We start from the raw sequence: 18,529 nt of genomic DNA on the forward strand, positions 1-18,529 counted from the left end.
AAATTCTACTATTACTAAAGATTTTGGAACAATTACTTAGAATGTGTTCAGTTTTTGAAAGAGATCTGTGAAGTTTGTAAGCAGATTGGCAGGAGCCAGCATTTAAGAATATTAATCTTTGTATACTAGTGATTCCAGATCATCCAGTGATGGAGGCAGCCATTCAGCATCTTACTGGGGAAATCAGGAAATACATAAAAAAACAAACGGAACCCAATCACTACTTGTCATAGAACAAATAATCAAAAGAACACAAGAAAACAGCCTCACCTGAGAGATTCTGCTGTCTCTTTCTCTGATTTTGTCCTTTACCAGTTTTATTAGAGATGTGATATTGTAGAATTCAGCCTCTTCCAGTACACCTAGAATGAAATCAGTTTTTGGGAAGACAGTATAACTAAAGACTACAGGCCAAAATCACCAACCAGTTCATAAGATTATCTTCTCAACAGCTACAGAAAATTATTTACTTTTCTCTATGATAAGGCAGTTCACCAACCTAACAATTCTGGCTTCTTTCCGGTACATGTAATTCAATGTTTGTCTCATTCTAAAAAATTGCCCTAAAAATATCCCAAAGAAAACTGATGCCATTTCACATACAAAACAAGACAAGAAACAAAAAAATGTGCACAGATACCATTTCATAGCAGACTACTAAGACTGCCATACCTCAGGCCCTGCCTCAGGCTGGAATGCAAAAGAGAAATTAAAATAATCCTACAGAAAAATCTCTGCAGCTGCTAGCAAGCATAATATTTTTCTTCCTGTCATTTGAGATCTTAGAGTCTGAAACAAAAGCTTGAAGATATATACTGCTTCTACTCACATGTTCAAGGCCTACCTGTTCTGCACATGCAGTATGCTTAACTGTGCTTAACTAATGCTCAACTACTTCACATGGAAATTATATTTCACACTATTTCCCCCTAGTATTGTTAAATTGTATTACTCTGATAAATTTCTTCAATATGCTATCAATACAGTTTTGTTACTGTATGTTCTGAAACAGTCATCCTCCATTAGGGTAAAATTGATACAAACTGGGAACAACAAGGGAGAAGCTGGGGACAGAATTCAGTCTTTAAAAGCATATTCCACACATCTGAACATGCCAGAACTTCACTTTTAGTTTGCTTTACATCTAAAGCTTGCTTCCTAGGCAGCATTCTTTTGCTTAATGAGAACTAAACCCAAATATTTCACAGTTACATAGGAAAGATACAAGATAACACAATAAAAAGACATCTCCCCTTGTCTGAATACTTATGTTCCAACTGAGAATGGGGGTTGTGAAATCAAGAATTGTACTCAAAATGGTCAAATAACCCCATAAACTATAACTGCATGATACCTATCAGTTTTGCTTGAAACAGATAGAAATGCTTCACTGGTTAAGGTTTGCCATCTTGTTCTAAGTTAATTCTGGTGATTCAAAAGAAGTGAAAATAATAAGCAAGTAGCAAGCAAATGAGATATTTAAAGTTGTCTCACCTTCCTCAGCTAGGTCCTTGTTAATAACCAGTTTTCCGTGTCTGAGATAGTTCAGCACTGGCCCAAAGTAGGTTGGGTCTCTGTCTATTAAATAGGCACCTGTTTCATCCTAGATTAGAAAAACAAACAAACACAAACCAAACAAACAACCCAAAACAAAGGAAGAGAACACCAAAGCCCAAACCAAACAAACCAAAAACCTCACAATGATTTGAACATCCAAGTGGGAACTGCAAGCTAATATTCATCTTGCAGCAAGCAGGTGTGCAGATATAGTCACATCCCCTGAAAGCTGGATTTATTAAAGACAATAAAAGGAATTAAACAATATAACTGTCATGGTATCAGACTGATCAATCAAATCATCTAATACACAACTTCTCTTATTTGATCAATCCCCCTAACCCCTTATCAATGATTAACAACATTGTTAGCATGAAAGACCTAAGCAGTAAGTGAGAACACCAAAAGTTAAGGTTAAAAATAGCACTTAAAACCAGGAAATCTTGTTTGGGAGCCTGAAGTCAGAACAATGGCTACATTCTAGCGAGCTTCAAATACCAGTTTTTTCCTTTTTCTTTTTTTTTTTTTTTTAATTAAAGGCAAACAAACCTAACTTTTTTTAACTTCAACACTTTGCTCTAAAAATATTTGCTTTTTGTCTTTGCTCAAATGTACGAATACTCACAGGGTACTAAGAACTGCTGTATAGCAAGCAAGGGCTATACATGCATCTTCTAAAAAAAAAAGTAGAAGATGCAATTCCTACCTATCTCATGCAGACAAGCGAAGTAATAGATGAAAACTAATGCTCAATTTACCAAACAGACTACAGCGTTTTCTGAATTGTGAAACAGTTCAGGAGATTCATCTGCAGAGCTGATATTCTTGACAAAGAGATAAAGAAGCAATTCTAAATAACCTATGTTATTTAGAATCAATGTGTGAACCTCTGCAATCAAGATAGTACCGACATACTTGTGCTGGCTGGAGATCTAAGGAAGATTCATAGAAAGATTTCTAACTGATCTACTGCTCCTTTCTACTATCAAGTGGGTTATTGACTGTATTAATCTATTAGTACATAAGGTTTGGTGCAATGGATATCCTACAGATATATTCTAGAGAGATGTGCCAGCACCCCAAATACCTTTTTACTTATTCTTATTTTTAATATTCTAGTAGTTTACAAGAGATACTAAAAAAATTATCATTACCAATACTGCGGATCATACTCCCTCAAAACCATAGGTACTAGCAATAATTGCTAGTGAAAGAAAGAAACTCTACTGACTCAATTGTCTGCATTTGAACATTAATGCCTATATGGAAAAATCTGATTACTGAACTGTGATATCTGAAAGCTCTCCCTACTTAACAGTATGTAGAGTTCCTAAAATGTTTTCCTGGAAAAAAACATGGAGGATGTATTTTCAGGTACATAGATTTAGTTTCTGAATAACTGCACTTGTCCAACCAGGATTGGTAAAATGTAGAAAGACCACGACCTCAACTACAAAAGCCAAAACCCTTTCTATAATTACAATTAAATGCTTTACACACGTAGACACGGTGTCATTTCAGAAGAAGTGAAGGAGTGTATAATTTTGTATAATATTATCTGTTCAAGAAAATGCTAATATATTAAAATGTGCTGTCAGTTAACCTACACTCAGACTGGACAATGCTTGATGAAGTCTAATCACAGTTTCTTCTGATCTAAGCCCATTGTCTCACAAAAGCAAGACTAAGCATCAAAACCAGTAGACATGAAGGAGGCTAATTTTACTATTTAATCTATAAATATGTTTACATAACCAAAACACTTCAAGAATGTGCAATCTACAGATACAACCCAAAGAAATTAGAATAGCTGACAACTGTATGAATTATAGACTGAAAAGTATTATTCAAGTAAAGGAAAAGAAACCAGTGAGGTTGGAAAGGAAAATCCAAACCAGATTTAAAAAAAACCTGTTTTCAAGAAAAAAGCCCCGTACTTAGTCATCATCTGAACTGCATTAAGAAACACAGGGCTTACAAAACTGGAAGTCTTCGGAGTTAGGAAAAACCAATCTCTAGAAATAATCTTCTTCATTAAGATGATTGTCATTTTTCACACTGCAGTGTCTTCTCACATCACCTTCTGAAGCAATACTGGTTGTCAGCTTTACACCACTTCAGAGACAGAGAGGTGAGTCACAGAAGCAAAGTCATTAAAAGCTCTAAACGAAATTTAAGTAACAATGGCTACTTCACTCCTTTCACAAAAGGCCTGAACTTTTTTATTTAAAGGCCTACATTATCTGACATTGTATTTTTCTGAGTTGATTTCTATATATGAAACAAGCTTCCAACAAAACCACAAAGGGAAGAAGCTATGTCAGCTCTTCTCTTTAAAATTCCACGTTATGTGAGGCCATGCACAAAAAAAAAAAAAATCTCAGTAGTGTCATAGTTTACTGTGGAAGCCTTTCAGACAAGGTGGCTTGAAAAATAATAAAAAAATAAGGCACACAAAAGTCCTATAATTTTGGCTGTAATAGATTTTTTTTAAAACATTAGAAAATATCAACAGTTAAAGAACTCTGGCTAAATTCTAACAGTGTGCAAACCAAATTCTGTCAACAGGATTCACTTAAGCATCTAAATTCATGCAAAAGTTGCTTACCCAGAATACAGACTCAGAAAATATGCATTAATAAGAGGAGGATGTGTGTCTTGAACATTGACCTGACAGCTCAGATATGCTACACACTAGCACCAGGGAGCCAAGAATCAAGAGATGAACTGATCTGTAAAGAATATTGTAACCATATGCAAATAAGGCACAGGTGAGTGGCGCAAAAAATTTACCTCCTCAGCATCTTCCTATCGAAAATGACTTATCACTCCTCCTTTTGAGTGAGCTGCCTGAATATCCTTCAGTGTATGCTAAGCACTTCATGTTGAAATCACTAAGAAAGGCCGATTACACTAGATCTTTAAGGATATTTACATAAACATAAATTCCATACAAGCTGACACAGAAGCGTAGTCATCTGCTCTATCTAGAACTCTAAAAATACAGGTCATAAGTCTTTCAGAATATTATCAGGACTGTTTTCATCCACATGTACATGAAAACACACTGCATAATCACATGTAATTAGCTTTTTGACACTTTTTAATAAAAACTGTTTTATTGTAAGATAAAATAATAAATTGCAAACGTGATCCAATGTGAACTGGAAAATTAAAAGAGGTAGCTAGTTTGCATGTACATAACTAGCTTTAGTCTTGCTAGCTTAATTATTATGGATTTTGATGTCCCAGCTATGCAATTTCCTCTGCTAACTAGTAAATTGTTTTCTTCTGCAAGTTTTGTAGAATGTAGATGTGTCAGTCATCTTCACTGACACAACTAGTGTAAGTATTTTGAAGCCATTTCCTAAACTTTGGGTGAATACCACAAATGTCAGATAAACCTATATTCTACTAAGGTTTCAAAGTTCTCTCTCTTTCAGATTATTTTATAGAAACAGGTGTTACTGTTTACCAGAACAGCAGGTAAAATTGGAAATAAAACAGAAATTCAACTTTCCTCTGTATTCAGTATAGTCATATCACCCCACACTCGGAGGTGTTTCCTGCAAATGCTGACATTCTTCATAAGAAAATTCAAAACAAATGCTTGTTGTCTTTGTGCATCCAACCCTAAACTGCTAGTTAATCACAGGATTGTTTGTATCTTTACCCAGTTCTACTTTTGCATTACATTCTTCTCTGAAGAGCTTTTTTCTTCATTGTCTGCAAGTTCTAGGCCGTTTTCATGCATATTTACAAGGACACCATTTAGAAGACAGCATTGCCTACATACAGTGAAGACTGTATTTGTTTGTTACCACTCTCCCACACTAATGTTTAGTTCAAGTTACAAACACCATGGAATTTTAAGAGGAAATCTAGTAACTTACTTTTAAATTTTCAATCACCTGGTTCAGCATACCAATGAAAAGTTAGTGTAGCTCCCAATTACATTCCTTTGAAAAATACTGACCAAAGCAACTAAATGATCATGTATTCCAGTTGCAAATGTTTTCACTTCCATCTGTATAGAGACTGAAGCTCAAAGGAATCATAATGAACACTTACCCTGATCTTAGTTTAAAACACACAAAGAACTCAATTTATTTATAACCTTTAGAAAGTAGCAGTGAAACCTAATCATTCCAATAAATAATTACTGTCAGTGTTAATATTATGGACTTTCTAACAAGGACATCTATCGTTTGACACTTTGCTAGCTGTATTTCACAATACCTTTGCTAGACTGAACAGGCTTCTCTATTAGATTTCTTGTCTCCATGTATATACCCTCTGGACTGAGAAGTCACTCCTTAAACTCCTTGCCATTAAAAAGTTTTGTTCTTTAAAACTTTTCACCAAATCATATTTCACCTTGTGATTAGTCACTGCTCTGCTGTGACCTTGAATTGTGGATGCTAGAATCCAGTACAGGATTCCAGCAGGTGCGCCACATACATATGCCTCCCTAGTCCTAATGCAATTCTTGGGGAGATTTAACAATCTCCCCAGGAACTGCATTAAAACTCTAGCTGAAATGTCATAAATTTATTTCCAATTAATTATCTTCATTGGGATCAATACTGGATCTGGATACACTCAAGTCATACCATCAAGCTCTTGGCTCAAGGTTGTATGCTTTAACAGGAATATTTTAATTTTATATAATTTTTAAATTTTACATCATTTACATATTCTGAGTTCTTATAAAGGCAGCAATATGCAGAGAAACAGTAGTATTTGGGACTAAATTTGGATTTATATATAATTGCCATCCCTATCATCTGTGCTTTTTAAATATTGAACTAGTGAATTTTTCACAAACCGTGTGGCCTAAAAACTTTGAGTGTCTGCAGACTAGTGGCACTTATCAAAACTACATCAGTAATACAACCCACCTGACAAGTCAGAAATCTCATAGACAAATGAAATGTATCTGTTACTTCTTAGAAAAATTACTACAATTTAGATATTTCTTAATGCTGACATTCAAGGTTGCACTACCAGGAAGACTTTGACTTTTCTGAAACACTCAGTGCTTGCATGCTTCCTTCTTTGACAGATTTGATGCCAACTTTAGAAAGGCATTAAAAATCAAGCATGAATACTACTGCCAAAACCTTATTACAAAAGTTTGACAATCTCCTTCTTAGCGGAAAGTTAAAAGAATGCTAGAACAGTTTGCAAACAAAAAACTGGTATATATCTAAAATAGGAAGATGCTGAAACAAGGAATATATGTACATTATTACCAGTAATGCAGTAAAAGCATTAAATTAAACAATGATGACAAGGTGAGCAAGGCTCTGCCTGTCTATTTTTATGTATTAATCTCTAAACCAAGATTTAAGTACCATGGAAAACAAATCTTATTCTGAACAGTAAATATGACCACTACAGCTCATTTATTTGCTGAAATCTGAAATGATTCTCAAACAGTTTTAAAGCTGAAAGTAACACTCTGAAACATACTAAATTTAGAGAGTCAATGTCACTATCCTAATCCATTAAACACTAGTTTGGCCACAGGGTGTGCCAAAGATTAATCTTTCTCCCATTACAAGTGGAAGCATACCTGACGGCAAGAGACAGACTACCCGGTCCTACTCAACATTAGTACCTGAAGGCAGCTTAAAGGCCAACGTGCTACCTTTCTTGAAGCCTCGCAGTTCTTTACAGTGGGAAGCATTAAGGAACTCTTAAAATCACAGACTATCCTGAGTTGGAAGGGACCCACAAGGATGAAGTCTAACTCCGGGCCCTGCACAGCACAGTCCCAACACTCCTACCATGTGCCTGAGCTTTGTCAAGCTCATGGCTTAGGGTCATGACCATTCCCTGGGAAGCCTGTTCCAGTGTTCAATCTCTTTGGAAAGAACTTTTTCCTGATATCCAACATAAACCTCCCTGACACAGCTCCAAGCCGTTCCCTTTGATCCTGTCAGTGGTCACACAGAACAGAGATTGATACTGCTCCTCTAGAGGAACATGCAGACAGTGATGAGCCTTCCCTTGGCCTCCTCTTCTCCAGCTGAAGAAGCTAAGTGACTTCAGCCATTTCTCATATGGCTTCCCCTTCAGAAACTTTGTGTTCCTCCTTCAGATGCTCTCTAAGAGCCTTATATCCTTCTGATATTGTGGTGCCCAAAACTGGCTACAGGACTCAAAGTGAAGCCACATCCCAAAAAAGAGCAGAATGGGACAATGCTGGACAACAGAGCAGGACACAGCTGGCCATTCCATTTGCCAGAGCATATGGCAGTGCTTCGGAAGCATTAGAGGAATGCTTTCCTACTCTCTCCCAAGGAGACAGTTTACGTATCAGCAAGTCGCCTAAATATTTAAACTTAGTTTTATAGGTAAATTTAAGCTCTTCATAAAAAACTCAACCAAAACCAAAGACAATTACAAAACAACTCCCACACCACCACACTTCAACTTTTTTTCCTTCTAGCTCAGGAATATTACATTCTGTTGCCTAAGTGTTCAAATATCCTTTCTGGAAGTTATGCCTGAAAAAATGATGAAATTTACTAACCTCACTAAAAAAAAAAAAAAACTTCAAAATTTATATATAATAAGCAACTCCTTATTTTCAACCTGTTGGTTATAGGGTTATAAGCTGTTCCTTTCTTTTCCGTAACTTTTTTGTCCATGATGCTCCAAAATTTCTTTCAGAGCCAGCACTATATACTTTATACCCATTATTACATACCACACCACGAATAAAATCTTAATAACTTTCTTCCCCTACTAAAAATGAGTCAGAGTGAATACCAAAATATTCACCCACTACTTGCAATCTATGCAGAATATGCATTTTTCTTTAAGAATTGCTGAAAAGACAGAATGCTACGTCTAAGTGAAAATTATTATCAAAAGTACTTTGCTCTGCTTCTTGTAATTGAACAAGAGACTAATGACAGTGCAGAAATAACAAAACGTCAGTGCATGCAGATATTTCATGAAACCGCTAAAACTGAACTCCGTCAAACAACGTAAAAATATTACACAAACGTACAAACGATACTGTGCTGTCGGCTGTATTTATGAGCAGTTTTGTATTCACGAGCCCAACTGCTTCGCACGACAGCACTCATTAAGCAACACTCTTCAGGAAGACTCCCTCCACGGCAGCAGAGTCGTTCCTGCCGCCCCTCACCGCGGCGCCGGGCCCCGCATTCCCTTCACGCCGGCGGCCGCCTAGGCAGGCGTCACAGCGGGACCAGGCACCATCCGCAGCGCACCCTCAGCGCGGCAGACGGGGAGCGGGCCCGGAGCGGGCGCGGCGGCGGGGAGAGCGGGCCCGAAGCGGGGAGCGGGCGCGGCGGGGCCGGCGCTCACCTTGTCAGAGTCCAGGTCGGGGTCGGCCTGGCAGAGGCGGAAGAGGAAGGACTTAGGGTCCCTGCAGAGCGTCTGTCGAGTGGTCAGGAAACAGGTGCCCCCAACGTTTAGCCTGACCCACTTGCCGGGCCCCGCGCCGGGCAGCGGCGCCGAGCTACACCGACGGCAGGGCCCGCCCGCGCCGAGGCCGCCAGCCGGGGGCACCGGGAACTCACAGTGGTTCTCCGCCGCCATCCTCACCACCGCCGGAAGGGGCCGCCCCGGCTGCCTGGCCCTCGGCGCACCGCCCACCGGAAGCGTCGGCTGGAACGGCGCCCTGCCCCTTCTCGCCCGTCGCCCGAGCGGCTCCGGCTTGGGGCCCCGGGAGCAGCCCTCACGTCTGCGACGGGGCCGCCGCCGGGCCAGAGGCCGCGGGCCCGTCTCTGTCCCATGCCCCCCGCCCCACAGCGGAAGGAAGAGGCGGAGGCCGCGCAGAACCCTACATGCCTTTATTACAGACTACCAAGCATAAGTGAAATCCATCATCCAGTCACTAACTACACATCTATAGCACAGAGATCTGTCGAGAGGAGAATAAACCGTCATTAAATTATGAGATATGATTAAATCATCGACCAATAGAAAATTTATATAATAAAGCCAGAAAAAAGGTGTAAAATATAGTTTACAATAATTATTCACATTCAAGGCTGTACATCAATACATACAACAGCATGGCCCCGAACATGAATTCAATCCAAATAATTCATATATTAGAATTTAAATAACACAGACTGAACTAGAGGCCAACAAGAGCCAGCAAATAACCTTAGAAGAATAAAAATACAAAAGTGTATATCATATCATTGCATTATTTGCTTCTGTTTTCACGAGTTCTTGGAGGAGGGGAGATTGTTTTGTGGTTTGTTGACGGAGGGTCAGGGGTTTTATTTCTTTGGGGTGGGTTTTTTCTTTTTTTCTGTACATCACAGTTACAGCTACAAACTAGGTAGAGCATATTACACATGTAACTGACTGCCAGCAACCTGAAAACAGCATACAACTACCAAAACTGGTTCCTAATTTTTCTCTTTTGTCAGATATAGTTTTCAGTTCTGCTACCATTGCGAACATTCACCATATCAAGTCAGTTAGTACATGGCCATAGGAAGCTTTGTCAAATGGCAATCATCTACATTCATGGCCCAGCTGATATGACAGATTTCTCTATTGACCAGGGACAGGACTTGAGGAAATTGTATTATGAAGCTGAGTCACAGGAGCTTTAGGTTAGGTGTCAGTAAAAGGTTTTTCACACAGAGGGTGGACAAACACTGGAACAGGCTCCCCAGGAAGCAGTCACACTATCAAGCCTGCCTGAGTTCAAGGTGTCTGGCACATGATGGGATTGCTGGGGAGTCCTGTGCAGTGCCAAGAATTGGACTTGATGACCTTGATGGGTCCTTTCCAACTCAGTATATTCTCTTTACTCTAAAACCAGGCTATTGAGTGCTTAAGAACCTCTCCAACTGTTTGCTGCATAACAGTAATTTCTTCTATGAAAGAGGAAACATTCTGAAATTATCAGTCATAAATGAAAACATGCCATTTTGGATTACAGAACTACTTGTCTGTAGTAGCTGATCAATTGATCAACTGATAGACAATCTGCATCATGAGGCTTTGCAGGAGCACTTCCATTTGATTCACAAAACATTTCCATGAAGCATTACAGACATTCAGCAAAATTTCAGATATAAATACTGCATCTATTTGTGCCATTTACTAGCAGAAAGAATGATCAGAATCCATCCAGAGGCCACATCTTTAGGCAACTATTAATACACAAGTTCTCTCCTCAGCAAGGTGTTGAAATCAAATGCTTTGTCCACAGGCCAAATGAAGTAATTGTCTTGACTTTACTCAATCGTTCAGAAGAAAATGTACATGTGGAAAATTCCCATAATTCTTCAAAGTTCCCAGCACAAAAAATAATTGTATCAAGCACATTAAATTAAGCATCTTGAACTATGAAAGCTGATTAGAATAATCACATCTTTGTTTCAATCCACAATTCTTTTCAGACTTATATATAGCAGATACTTCACAATTATATCACATCAGAAGGAGAAAAGTAGAGCACAGTACTGATAATTTGATCTTTTCAGTACTTAAGTACCTAGCAAATGGAATCCTAATAGGCAATATTAGTCTGCTAGCAATGCCTCAACATCACATCTGAAGTAACTCTTTCTTAATACAAAACCTTTACAAAACTGGACTTAAAGGCAAATGGTAACAAACTAATTTCTCAATTTATTAAAGTAGTTCTAAGCTTCTTGTGACTGGGCAGTAGTACTTCATCCTTTTTTAAGCTCCACACCACAGAAAAAGATGGAATAAATACCTTTCTGAAGTTCAAATACCAAGCAAAGCAAAATTACAACATTATTGACCAGATTCTTCATAAATGATCAACAACTGTTGAAATTTCAAGAGATGGAATGAATCAACAGATTTGGTTTTCAGTAGGTCTGCAGTAAGAAGAAGAGTCTTCAAGTACCTAATTTTTTTTTCTCCTTTAAACCGCTTGGATTAAAAGCAGAAAAATCACCTGGCCTATGTGCAGCTCTGAAGAACCTCCTTTGCACATTTCATTCCATGAACTCCCATGAACCACAGGAGTGATCTTCAGGACAAAGACCTGATTCTACCCCACATCAGGTATAAGCATTTTAAATGGGTACCAGCCCTTCGTAGTATGTATGCAGCACCTTTCAACACACATTTAAGTGGACAAACTAGTAAAACATACTTGAATCCAAAATTACTTTGTGATGCCTTACTCTATACTCTTGTCACCTTTCAAACCCACAGATTCTACACATAGTCCAAGAAATAGAAATACCTCTCCCAGGAAAGTTCTAGTTCCTTCCCAAAAAAGCAGTAGCTAAGTAAGACTGGATTAGGAATACTGAAGCTCTAAGTGGAGTGATGCCTGTAAGAGATGCTTACAGTTTTCCAATAATAGCACTGTCAATTAAAAAAAAAAAAAAAAAAAAAAAGGATTTATAGAATGCAGACATCAGCCTTCCAGATACCTTCTTGACAGCTTACTGCTACCAAGATCTACAAGGCTGGCTGAAAGCTTTTGGTGGGCAGGATGAAAGCCTACTGAGAGAAGATTTTCAAGGTGTCAAAAAACACAATTAATTTGCTGTGGTAAAATGACTAAAAATCTAAATATTACAGAAAACATGTTTAAGCACATCTAGATCTCCACCTAGTTAACAGGCCAATGAAGGTCATTTTGCCAGACTTTTTATGTGAGGCCAAGTTTTGTCACACTGAACAGTAGTGGCACTGTGAATCCCCATCACTGCAAAACTCTCCTGTACGAAGTTGGGAATACACCTGTCTAGATCTCAATAGCAGAGACTAAATCCAAAAGTGGTAGGGTTGTCTCCAGTGGACACAATACATGGCCGAAATTTGGCAGCTGGAGAACAAATGGATAGCACTGCAACAGACTTAAAATACATGTCATCTTGGATAGAACAGCACATATAGCTTACTACAGATGCAGATCAAAGGTACAGTGTGCTATTCAAATTTGAGTGACAAGGGGTATATTTTGTATGTGATGGAATTTCTCATGATGAAAAGGGAACAACACTCTTATGTCTTCCTAAGCCATTTACAGGACCCCTTCTCCCCCTTAATACCAGACACAGTAAGCCAGGGATTTGCTTCTCTCAGGTTTCCGTATGTGATGGGATAAGGATGACTACAGGAATGCAGTTGCTCCAAAAGAAAAGGCAACTGCACTGCACTGTCTCTTTTAAAGAATGGAAAAGCTGAACTGCCATCAAGTTCAACCACATAACACAGTTTTTAAGAGATCAATAATAAATCTCCTTCACCCTCTACAAGGAAATATTCAACATTCATGTGTCTTTTGAGAAATCTTATAAGCCATTGTTCTTAAAATACTGCTTCTAGAGAATAGTAGCCTATGAGTTTTTTCAACATTGTAGAGAAACCTTTCTTTGGTGGAAGGAAAATCACATAGTATGACAACTCAAAATGCAATGTAATGGTATATGTAATGAGTGAATAAATAGGTGTGATGTTTATACTGCTTTTAAAAAAAAGAAAGAATGCCTTTGTCCAGACCTAGGTCATTCTCTTCTGCAAGGTTTAGGAACACAAGCATGTAGAAAATACCACTGGGGAAGTTTTTTTTTAGCACACAGGAAGTTGTGTCGTTGTAACATGACAAGAAATGTTTGACCACAAAAAACAGCCATAATTTGAAGAGGATAAAGGAGATCGATATTTTCATTTTATAGATATGCTTTAAGTACCATATATTTTTCCCTTTGTATCAGTATTTGCCTTTGATTTTCTCACCAGATTACTTCATTATCTGTATTTCAATTCCTTACATTTTTCCAGAGTTCCTGAATGTTTGGCCAAGGACCAAAACCAGAATTGACATCTCATTACACAATGAGACCAATAAAAAGTCAAGTAATCAATTGTACAAAGTTTTCACATTTCCTTCTCTACCCAAGAAAACAGGTTGGCCCCACTAAAATGCACAACACATGCATACCCTGGAAAGAAAGCTTCCTGCCCTCATCTGCTGAAAAGGTGAAAAACTATCTACTATATCAATAGTAGCCTTTTTCCCCCCCATACTAACTAGTTTCTCTTTTAGTTAGCATTAGTTAAAAGCATGCTGGTAAGTTTATTGTCCCTTGATTAATCACACATATGACTTATATTAAAATTTAAACTTAATGTTTGAAAGGCTTCAGAAGCCAACATTTCAATTTTATAAATTTCAGTGCTATGTTCAGCATTTTCTCTCTCAAAAGCTTTATCATTGGAGCCGGTCTGCCAGACTAACACATCTGATTCATTCACATAATAACTATAGTACCACACAAATCCTGCAACCAGAACTATGTTAGGAATTACACAAGGGTGCAACCAACCTGGCTATAAATGCCATACACCAATAAGCTGGGGGACTGTGAGGAAAGGAAGAGAAAACAAAGAGGTGGTACTTAGAAGAGGCATATAAAAGCTCCCTGATGAAACACAGTTTAATGATAATCTGAGAGTCACAGAAAACTCCAGCCCCATAAAATGCAAGGCTGGTACATGATTCGGCATGTGTGCGTGTGGATTGGTTTTAACTCATCTTAAGTGAAGCTGGTAATGCAAGGTCTATCCACTAGTCTGCAGCAGAAACAGAACTGAAGTGCACAAAAGCAAGATCTTCACAGCAATGATATGCAAGTGGAAGCCTCAACAGAAGCACAAAGAGCGAGCAAAGCAACCCTGAATTCCATTAGGTTTTTGCTTTTCTTCCTTTTTTTTTCCTTCTTAAAAAAAAAAAACCCAAACCACTGCCCCCCCAAAAAAACAAAAGAAAAAAACCCAAAAAACCACACAAACAAACAAAACAACAAAAAAACCTCCCCCCCCCCAAAAAAAAACCCAAACAAAAGAAGAAAACCAAAAGCAAAATGCAAAAAAAAACCCCAAAAAACCAAAAAAAAAAACCCAAAACCAAGAACATTTCAGACGTATGCTTCCCCTTGAGATGGTAATAGGTGGGTTGAAAAGATTCCTCTGATCGGCTGCACACGGAGTTCTAGCAGCAAGTAGGGAAACTGGGAAATTTTGGATGAGCTTTACTATTTTGCAGCATTCTGGTGGTATCTGTGCCGCCAAACTTCATGTATCTTTTTGCACCATTTATGAGCATTCCCACTTGGGTCCATCAGGTAATATGTCCTGTTTGGCTATAAGTGAACAACATTTTAATGATTACTCCAAACATAGTTTAACCAAAAAGCAGTAGTAATTCTGCACCTACCAATAAAATAATTACTCAGAATTAGCTCGTTAACTTTCTGAAAGTTAAATTCAATTACAGCTATATAACATTATGTATTACTGATTAACCATTATAAGCAGTCAACTGACAATATATTATGCACTTCTCATGATTCACTACATACAAGAAGGGCTAAATGTTAAGTCATTAAGAACATCCTTCAAAGCCCAAAATCCACTTACGGCTAATTTAAACACTAATAATTAAAATACAGTTGCATTTTTGTGATAAACATGTATGGCAGAGTGAGATTTTTTGTAATTTTTTGTTTTATTATTATTCTGTTTTGTCCGGGGGTGTGGATTTTGTGCTTTTTTTGTTGGTTGACTTTGTTCAGATTTTTGTTTAGTTTTGTTTTAAATTAGGACTATGAAATTTTGTATCAAAAAAACCTATACTTTCTTCAGAAAAATCTTTTTGATAACTTACAGAAATAGCCCAAGGACCTTAGAGCAATATACAAAAAAAATTCAAAAAATAAACTTACTGTGTGAACAAAAAACGTCTTAAAATTCTTGGCTTCTGGACGCAACTCTAAAGACCATGGAATTTCTCCTTTTAGAACTTTGTTGACAGGATCCACATAATACAGGTGGGGCCCTTCCGTAAGCAGCAATTGGCGCCGACGTGCAAACAATCCCTAACAAGAAAAGTAGAAGTAGCAATGCAAAAACAAACAAACAAATCCCAGTAAAATCCATGAGGGAATTAAAAATGTAAATTTAGACATCTCTGAACTGAACAACAGAGGAAGGATAAAACCAGCTCAGTGCTAGGATGGTATATTTGGGTTCGGGGGCTGTCTTTAATTTTACGTTACCTATTTGACCTCACTCCTTTTTTAGGGTGTTGCAGTGCATTATTCTACTACATGACGAAACACAAGTACTATTTTAAGAAAGTATCTTCAAGTTCTAGCAAAACCTGAAACACCAGGTGGCACAGAGTGAAGCAGAATCTATTTCTCAAAGAAATCAATAGTCATGATTTTGTAGAAAAGACTACGAAGAAGCAGGTATTAACTTAGATGAAAGAGAACCTTCTTTCCACTAAAGCTGATGCAGACTATCTGTAGCTGATTCTGTAAGCTGCTGAAATTAACACTTAAAGCTGTTCTAACATCACCTCTGCCTCTTTCAGGATAAAGGCACAAAGTCAGATCCAGGAAAAAAAGCACAGTTGAGAACAACACTGATAATTTTTTGGTACTTTTGGTTCAAACCACATTCAGATATGCGTCAAGAAAGTGTTTATTAGATTATATCAGACTGGGAGGAAGAGGACAAGCAAATCTCATTTGCTGCAATCTCAAAATGAAAGCAACAATAGCAGATTTACTTAGGCTTTTCCATGAAATCAAGAGCACATTACTAAATCAAGAAAAAAAAAATCAATCTACTCACAAGAAAACACTGATATTTTAGAAATAACTTGTTTATAGGTGACAAATTGTTTAAACAAGGAAGCTTAAAAACAAGCTGCTTATCTGTGCTGCAGCTGTGCAAAAATTTGACGGCTCAATCTTGTTACAGGAAATTAAGAAAAACCCTTACCTTTCTTTTGTCCACTGGACCCATTTTTAGGATTAAGTTATTTTCTACAAACTGATGCCTTAGAAAAAGAAAATAACTATTACTCCGGAAGTAATTCTTTCACAGAAACAGCTATAATGATCAAGTAGTTTTTCACGTCACTCCCTAGCATGTCTTTTTCCATGAGAGTCCCGAACAACTTTAGTACGTGAGTTTTGGACTCTTCCTTAGCCCAGACCAGTGAGTTTTTTCTAAAATTTAACAGGGGGTAAAAAAACCAACCAACCAAAATCAAAACCAAGCAAAAAACCAAAACGAAACAGAAGAACCTAAACCAAACAAAAACCAACAACCCAAACAAACCAACCAATCAAAAAAAAAAAAAACCCTTAGCGCCCCCCCCGCCCCTTCCCACCAAGGAACAACAGCAACGACAAAAATTCACACATGAGAGACTTCTCTAAAGAGTGAAAAGAAATGCTGTTCATAGTCTGGAGGCATTTTGGTTAGATATCCACAGAATATTATTATGCAAAAAATTCCAACAACTTATGGCATCTGTAAAAAAGGAGGAACCTCTTCTAGTTTAGGACTGTAGTGCAAAGACTCTGCAGCACTGGATAGCATCATTCTGCCTATCTTATAAATACACTCTACATCATCTTCTAGACCTTGTAAATTTTAGAAATATAATATTAGGGTTTTGCTGCTATTGCTTTAAAAATAGAAGCCAAGAAAAATCTAGTTGCTAATTGTTTACTTGAAAATACTAAGATTGACAAATATTAATTTGAATCAAAATCACTTATTTTCCAGGATTCTTTATTGCTGTGCAAGTTATTTATCTACATCCAAAGATCCTACCAAGGATTTCCACCAGCTTGTTTTGCCAGAAGTAACCTCTTTTCGTCTTCAGAAAACTGTAAATCCAGCTCAAAAGAATTGTTGTCAAGATCATGAATATACTGCTCAATATTTCCTCCTGATGTCTGTGGTGTACTTGTCTCTGCAGCAGACAGTGAATGGGAAGAGGCAGAACTAGAAACTTGCATGCAACCGAACTGACTCAGGAGATTGTCATACTAAAGGAGGAAAAAAAATGAAGTAATTAAATGTCTTTTATTAAAAAGCTTATTTTGCACTAATCTGTGGCTTTTAATTTAAGCATGCTTTAATTTATTTTGCTTTTGGGCCAAATCCCAGCTTACTCCCTATAGATCAGCAGGATTCTATGCAAAAAAGTATGATTGATCAAAAGCAAGCCAGCCTTAAATACTCACTTTATCAGAAAACAAATGCTGATTTAAGTAAAAATTTAACCAGCAACATTTATTACATTCTTAAAAATTAAAATATAACTAATTCATAGTTTCAGTAAAAATATTTATATTAGTATTTATATTATTTCTTTATATTGGTATTCAATATTTATGCTATAATGGAAGTCTCAGGCAGCATCAGAGCTCAATACAGCAGTAGACAAACATACATTTCCATAACAGTCTTCATCATCCTCTGACATAGCAGGTAAATATGCTGTAAGTTTAGGGGGTGTCTGAAGATGTAGGTTCTCCCACACAATGGATTCAAAGAAGGGGTGAGCCTTAAGAGGTCCATATCCTCCCATTTCTTCACAACCTAATCGGTTGGTAGCATCTAGAACCTAAGCAAATTAAAATTAAGTTAAGCTGCATAAAATAATGAGAAAAGGCAAGCATTATTCACATTTGCAATGCACCACGTGAAAATATAAAATCAGTCTGTCACCCTGCCCTAAGCATACATACCTATACTATAAGGAGGTTGTTTATAATAAAAGATGCTATTTGTCACTATGTTTTGTCAACAACATTATGTATTAGATCAGCTCACAGATCTAAGGATAGGAGCACTTCTTTAAGTTGACACAATTTTTTGGTTTTGCTTCTTTGTAAAGACTGAAACAAACATACAGAGAAGGTCTGATGAAGCACACCTCCTTTTAAGTTTAGTCCACCATCACATTCTAGTGATACAGGAAGCTGCGGAAACTACAGGTGGTGTTAAACATCAGCCTCTCAAGGACCTCAAAATGACACACTTCTCAGGATACAACCAGGTAAATACAACCTGGACTTCACCACTCAGGAGATGCTGGCTTGGCCATAGAACCGGACTTGGACACGGGAATGCACTAATAGGCCTTTTAGGTTGTATTTGT

General features: G+C 37.6%; 2 protein-coding genes across 8 annotated transcripts in view; both read right to left on the reverse strand.

Annotated features, from left to right (window-relative positions):
* Positions 1 to 9,294, reverse strand: part of LOC102075040 (BTB/POZ domain-containing protein KCTD5) — a 38,215-nt gene extending 28,921 nt beyond the window's left edge. For all 3 annotated transcript variants that reach the window (XM_074553287.1, XM_005494497.4, XM_005494496.4), the window contains exons 1-3: positions 8,905 to 9,294; positions 1,495 to 1,603; positions 271 to 362 (exon numbers count right to left, since the gene is read on the reverse strand). In XM_074553287.1, the coding sequence (XP_074409388.1) occupies positions 271 to 362; positions 1,495 to 1,603; positions 8,905 to 9,138 (435 nt within the window). In that variant the 5' untranslated portion in view covers positions 9,139 to 9,294. The remainder of the gene's footprint in view (positions 1 to 270; positions 363 to 1,494; positions 1,604 to 8,904) is intronic.
* Positions 9,295 to 9,375: 81 nt separating this feature from the next.
* PDPK1 (3-phosphoinositide dependent protein kinase 1) overlaps positions 9,376 to 18,529 on the reverse strand; it is a 31,570-nt gene continuing 22,416 nt past the window's right edge. For all 5 annotated transcript variants that reach the window (XM_026797701.2, XM_014272356.2, XM_014272358.3 and 2 more), the window contains 5 exons: positions 17,819 to 17,992; positions 17,194 to 17,411; positions 16,351 to 16,408; positions 15,285 to 15,437; positions 9,376 to 14,702 (listed from right to left, as the gene is read on the reverse strand). In XM_026797701.2, the coding sequence (XP_026653502.1) occupies positions 14,595 to 14,702; positions 15,285 to 15,437; positions 16,351 to 16,408; positions 17,194 to 17,411; positions 17,819 to 17,992 (711 nt within the window). In that variant the 3' untranslated portion in view covers positions 9,376 to 14,594. The remainder of the gene's footprint in view (positions 14,703 to 15,284; positions 15,438 to 16,350; positions 16,409 to 17,193; positions 17,412 to 17,818; positions 17,993 to 18,529) is intronic.

This window comes from Zonotrichia albicollis, chromosome 16 (assembly GCF_047830755.1).
Source record: "Zonotrichia albicollis isolate bZonAlb1 chromosome 16, bZonAlb1.hap1, whole genome shotgun sequence".
Lineage (NCBI taxonomy): Eukaryota > Metazoa > Chordata > Aves > Passeriformes > Passerellidae > Zonotrichia > Zonotrichia albicollis.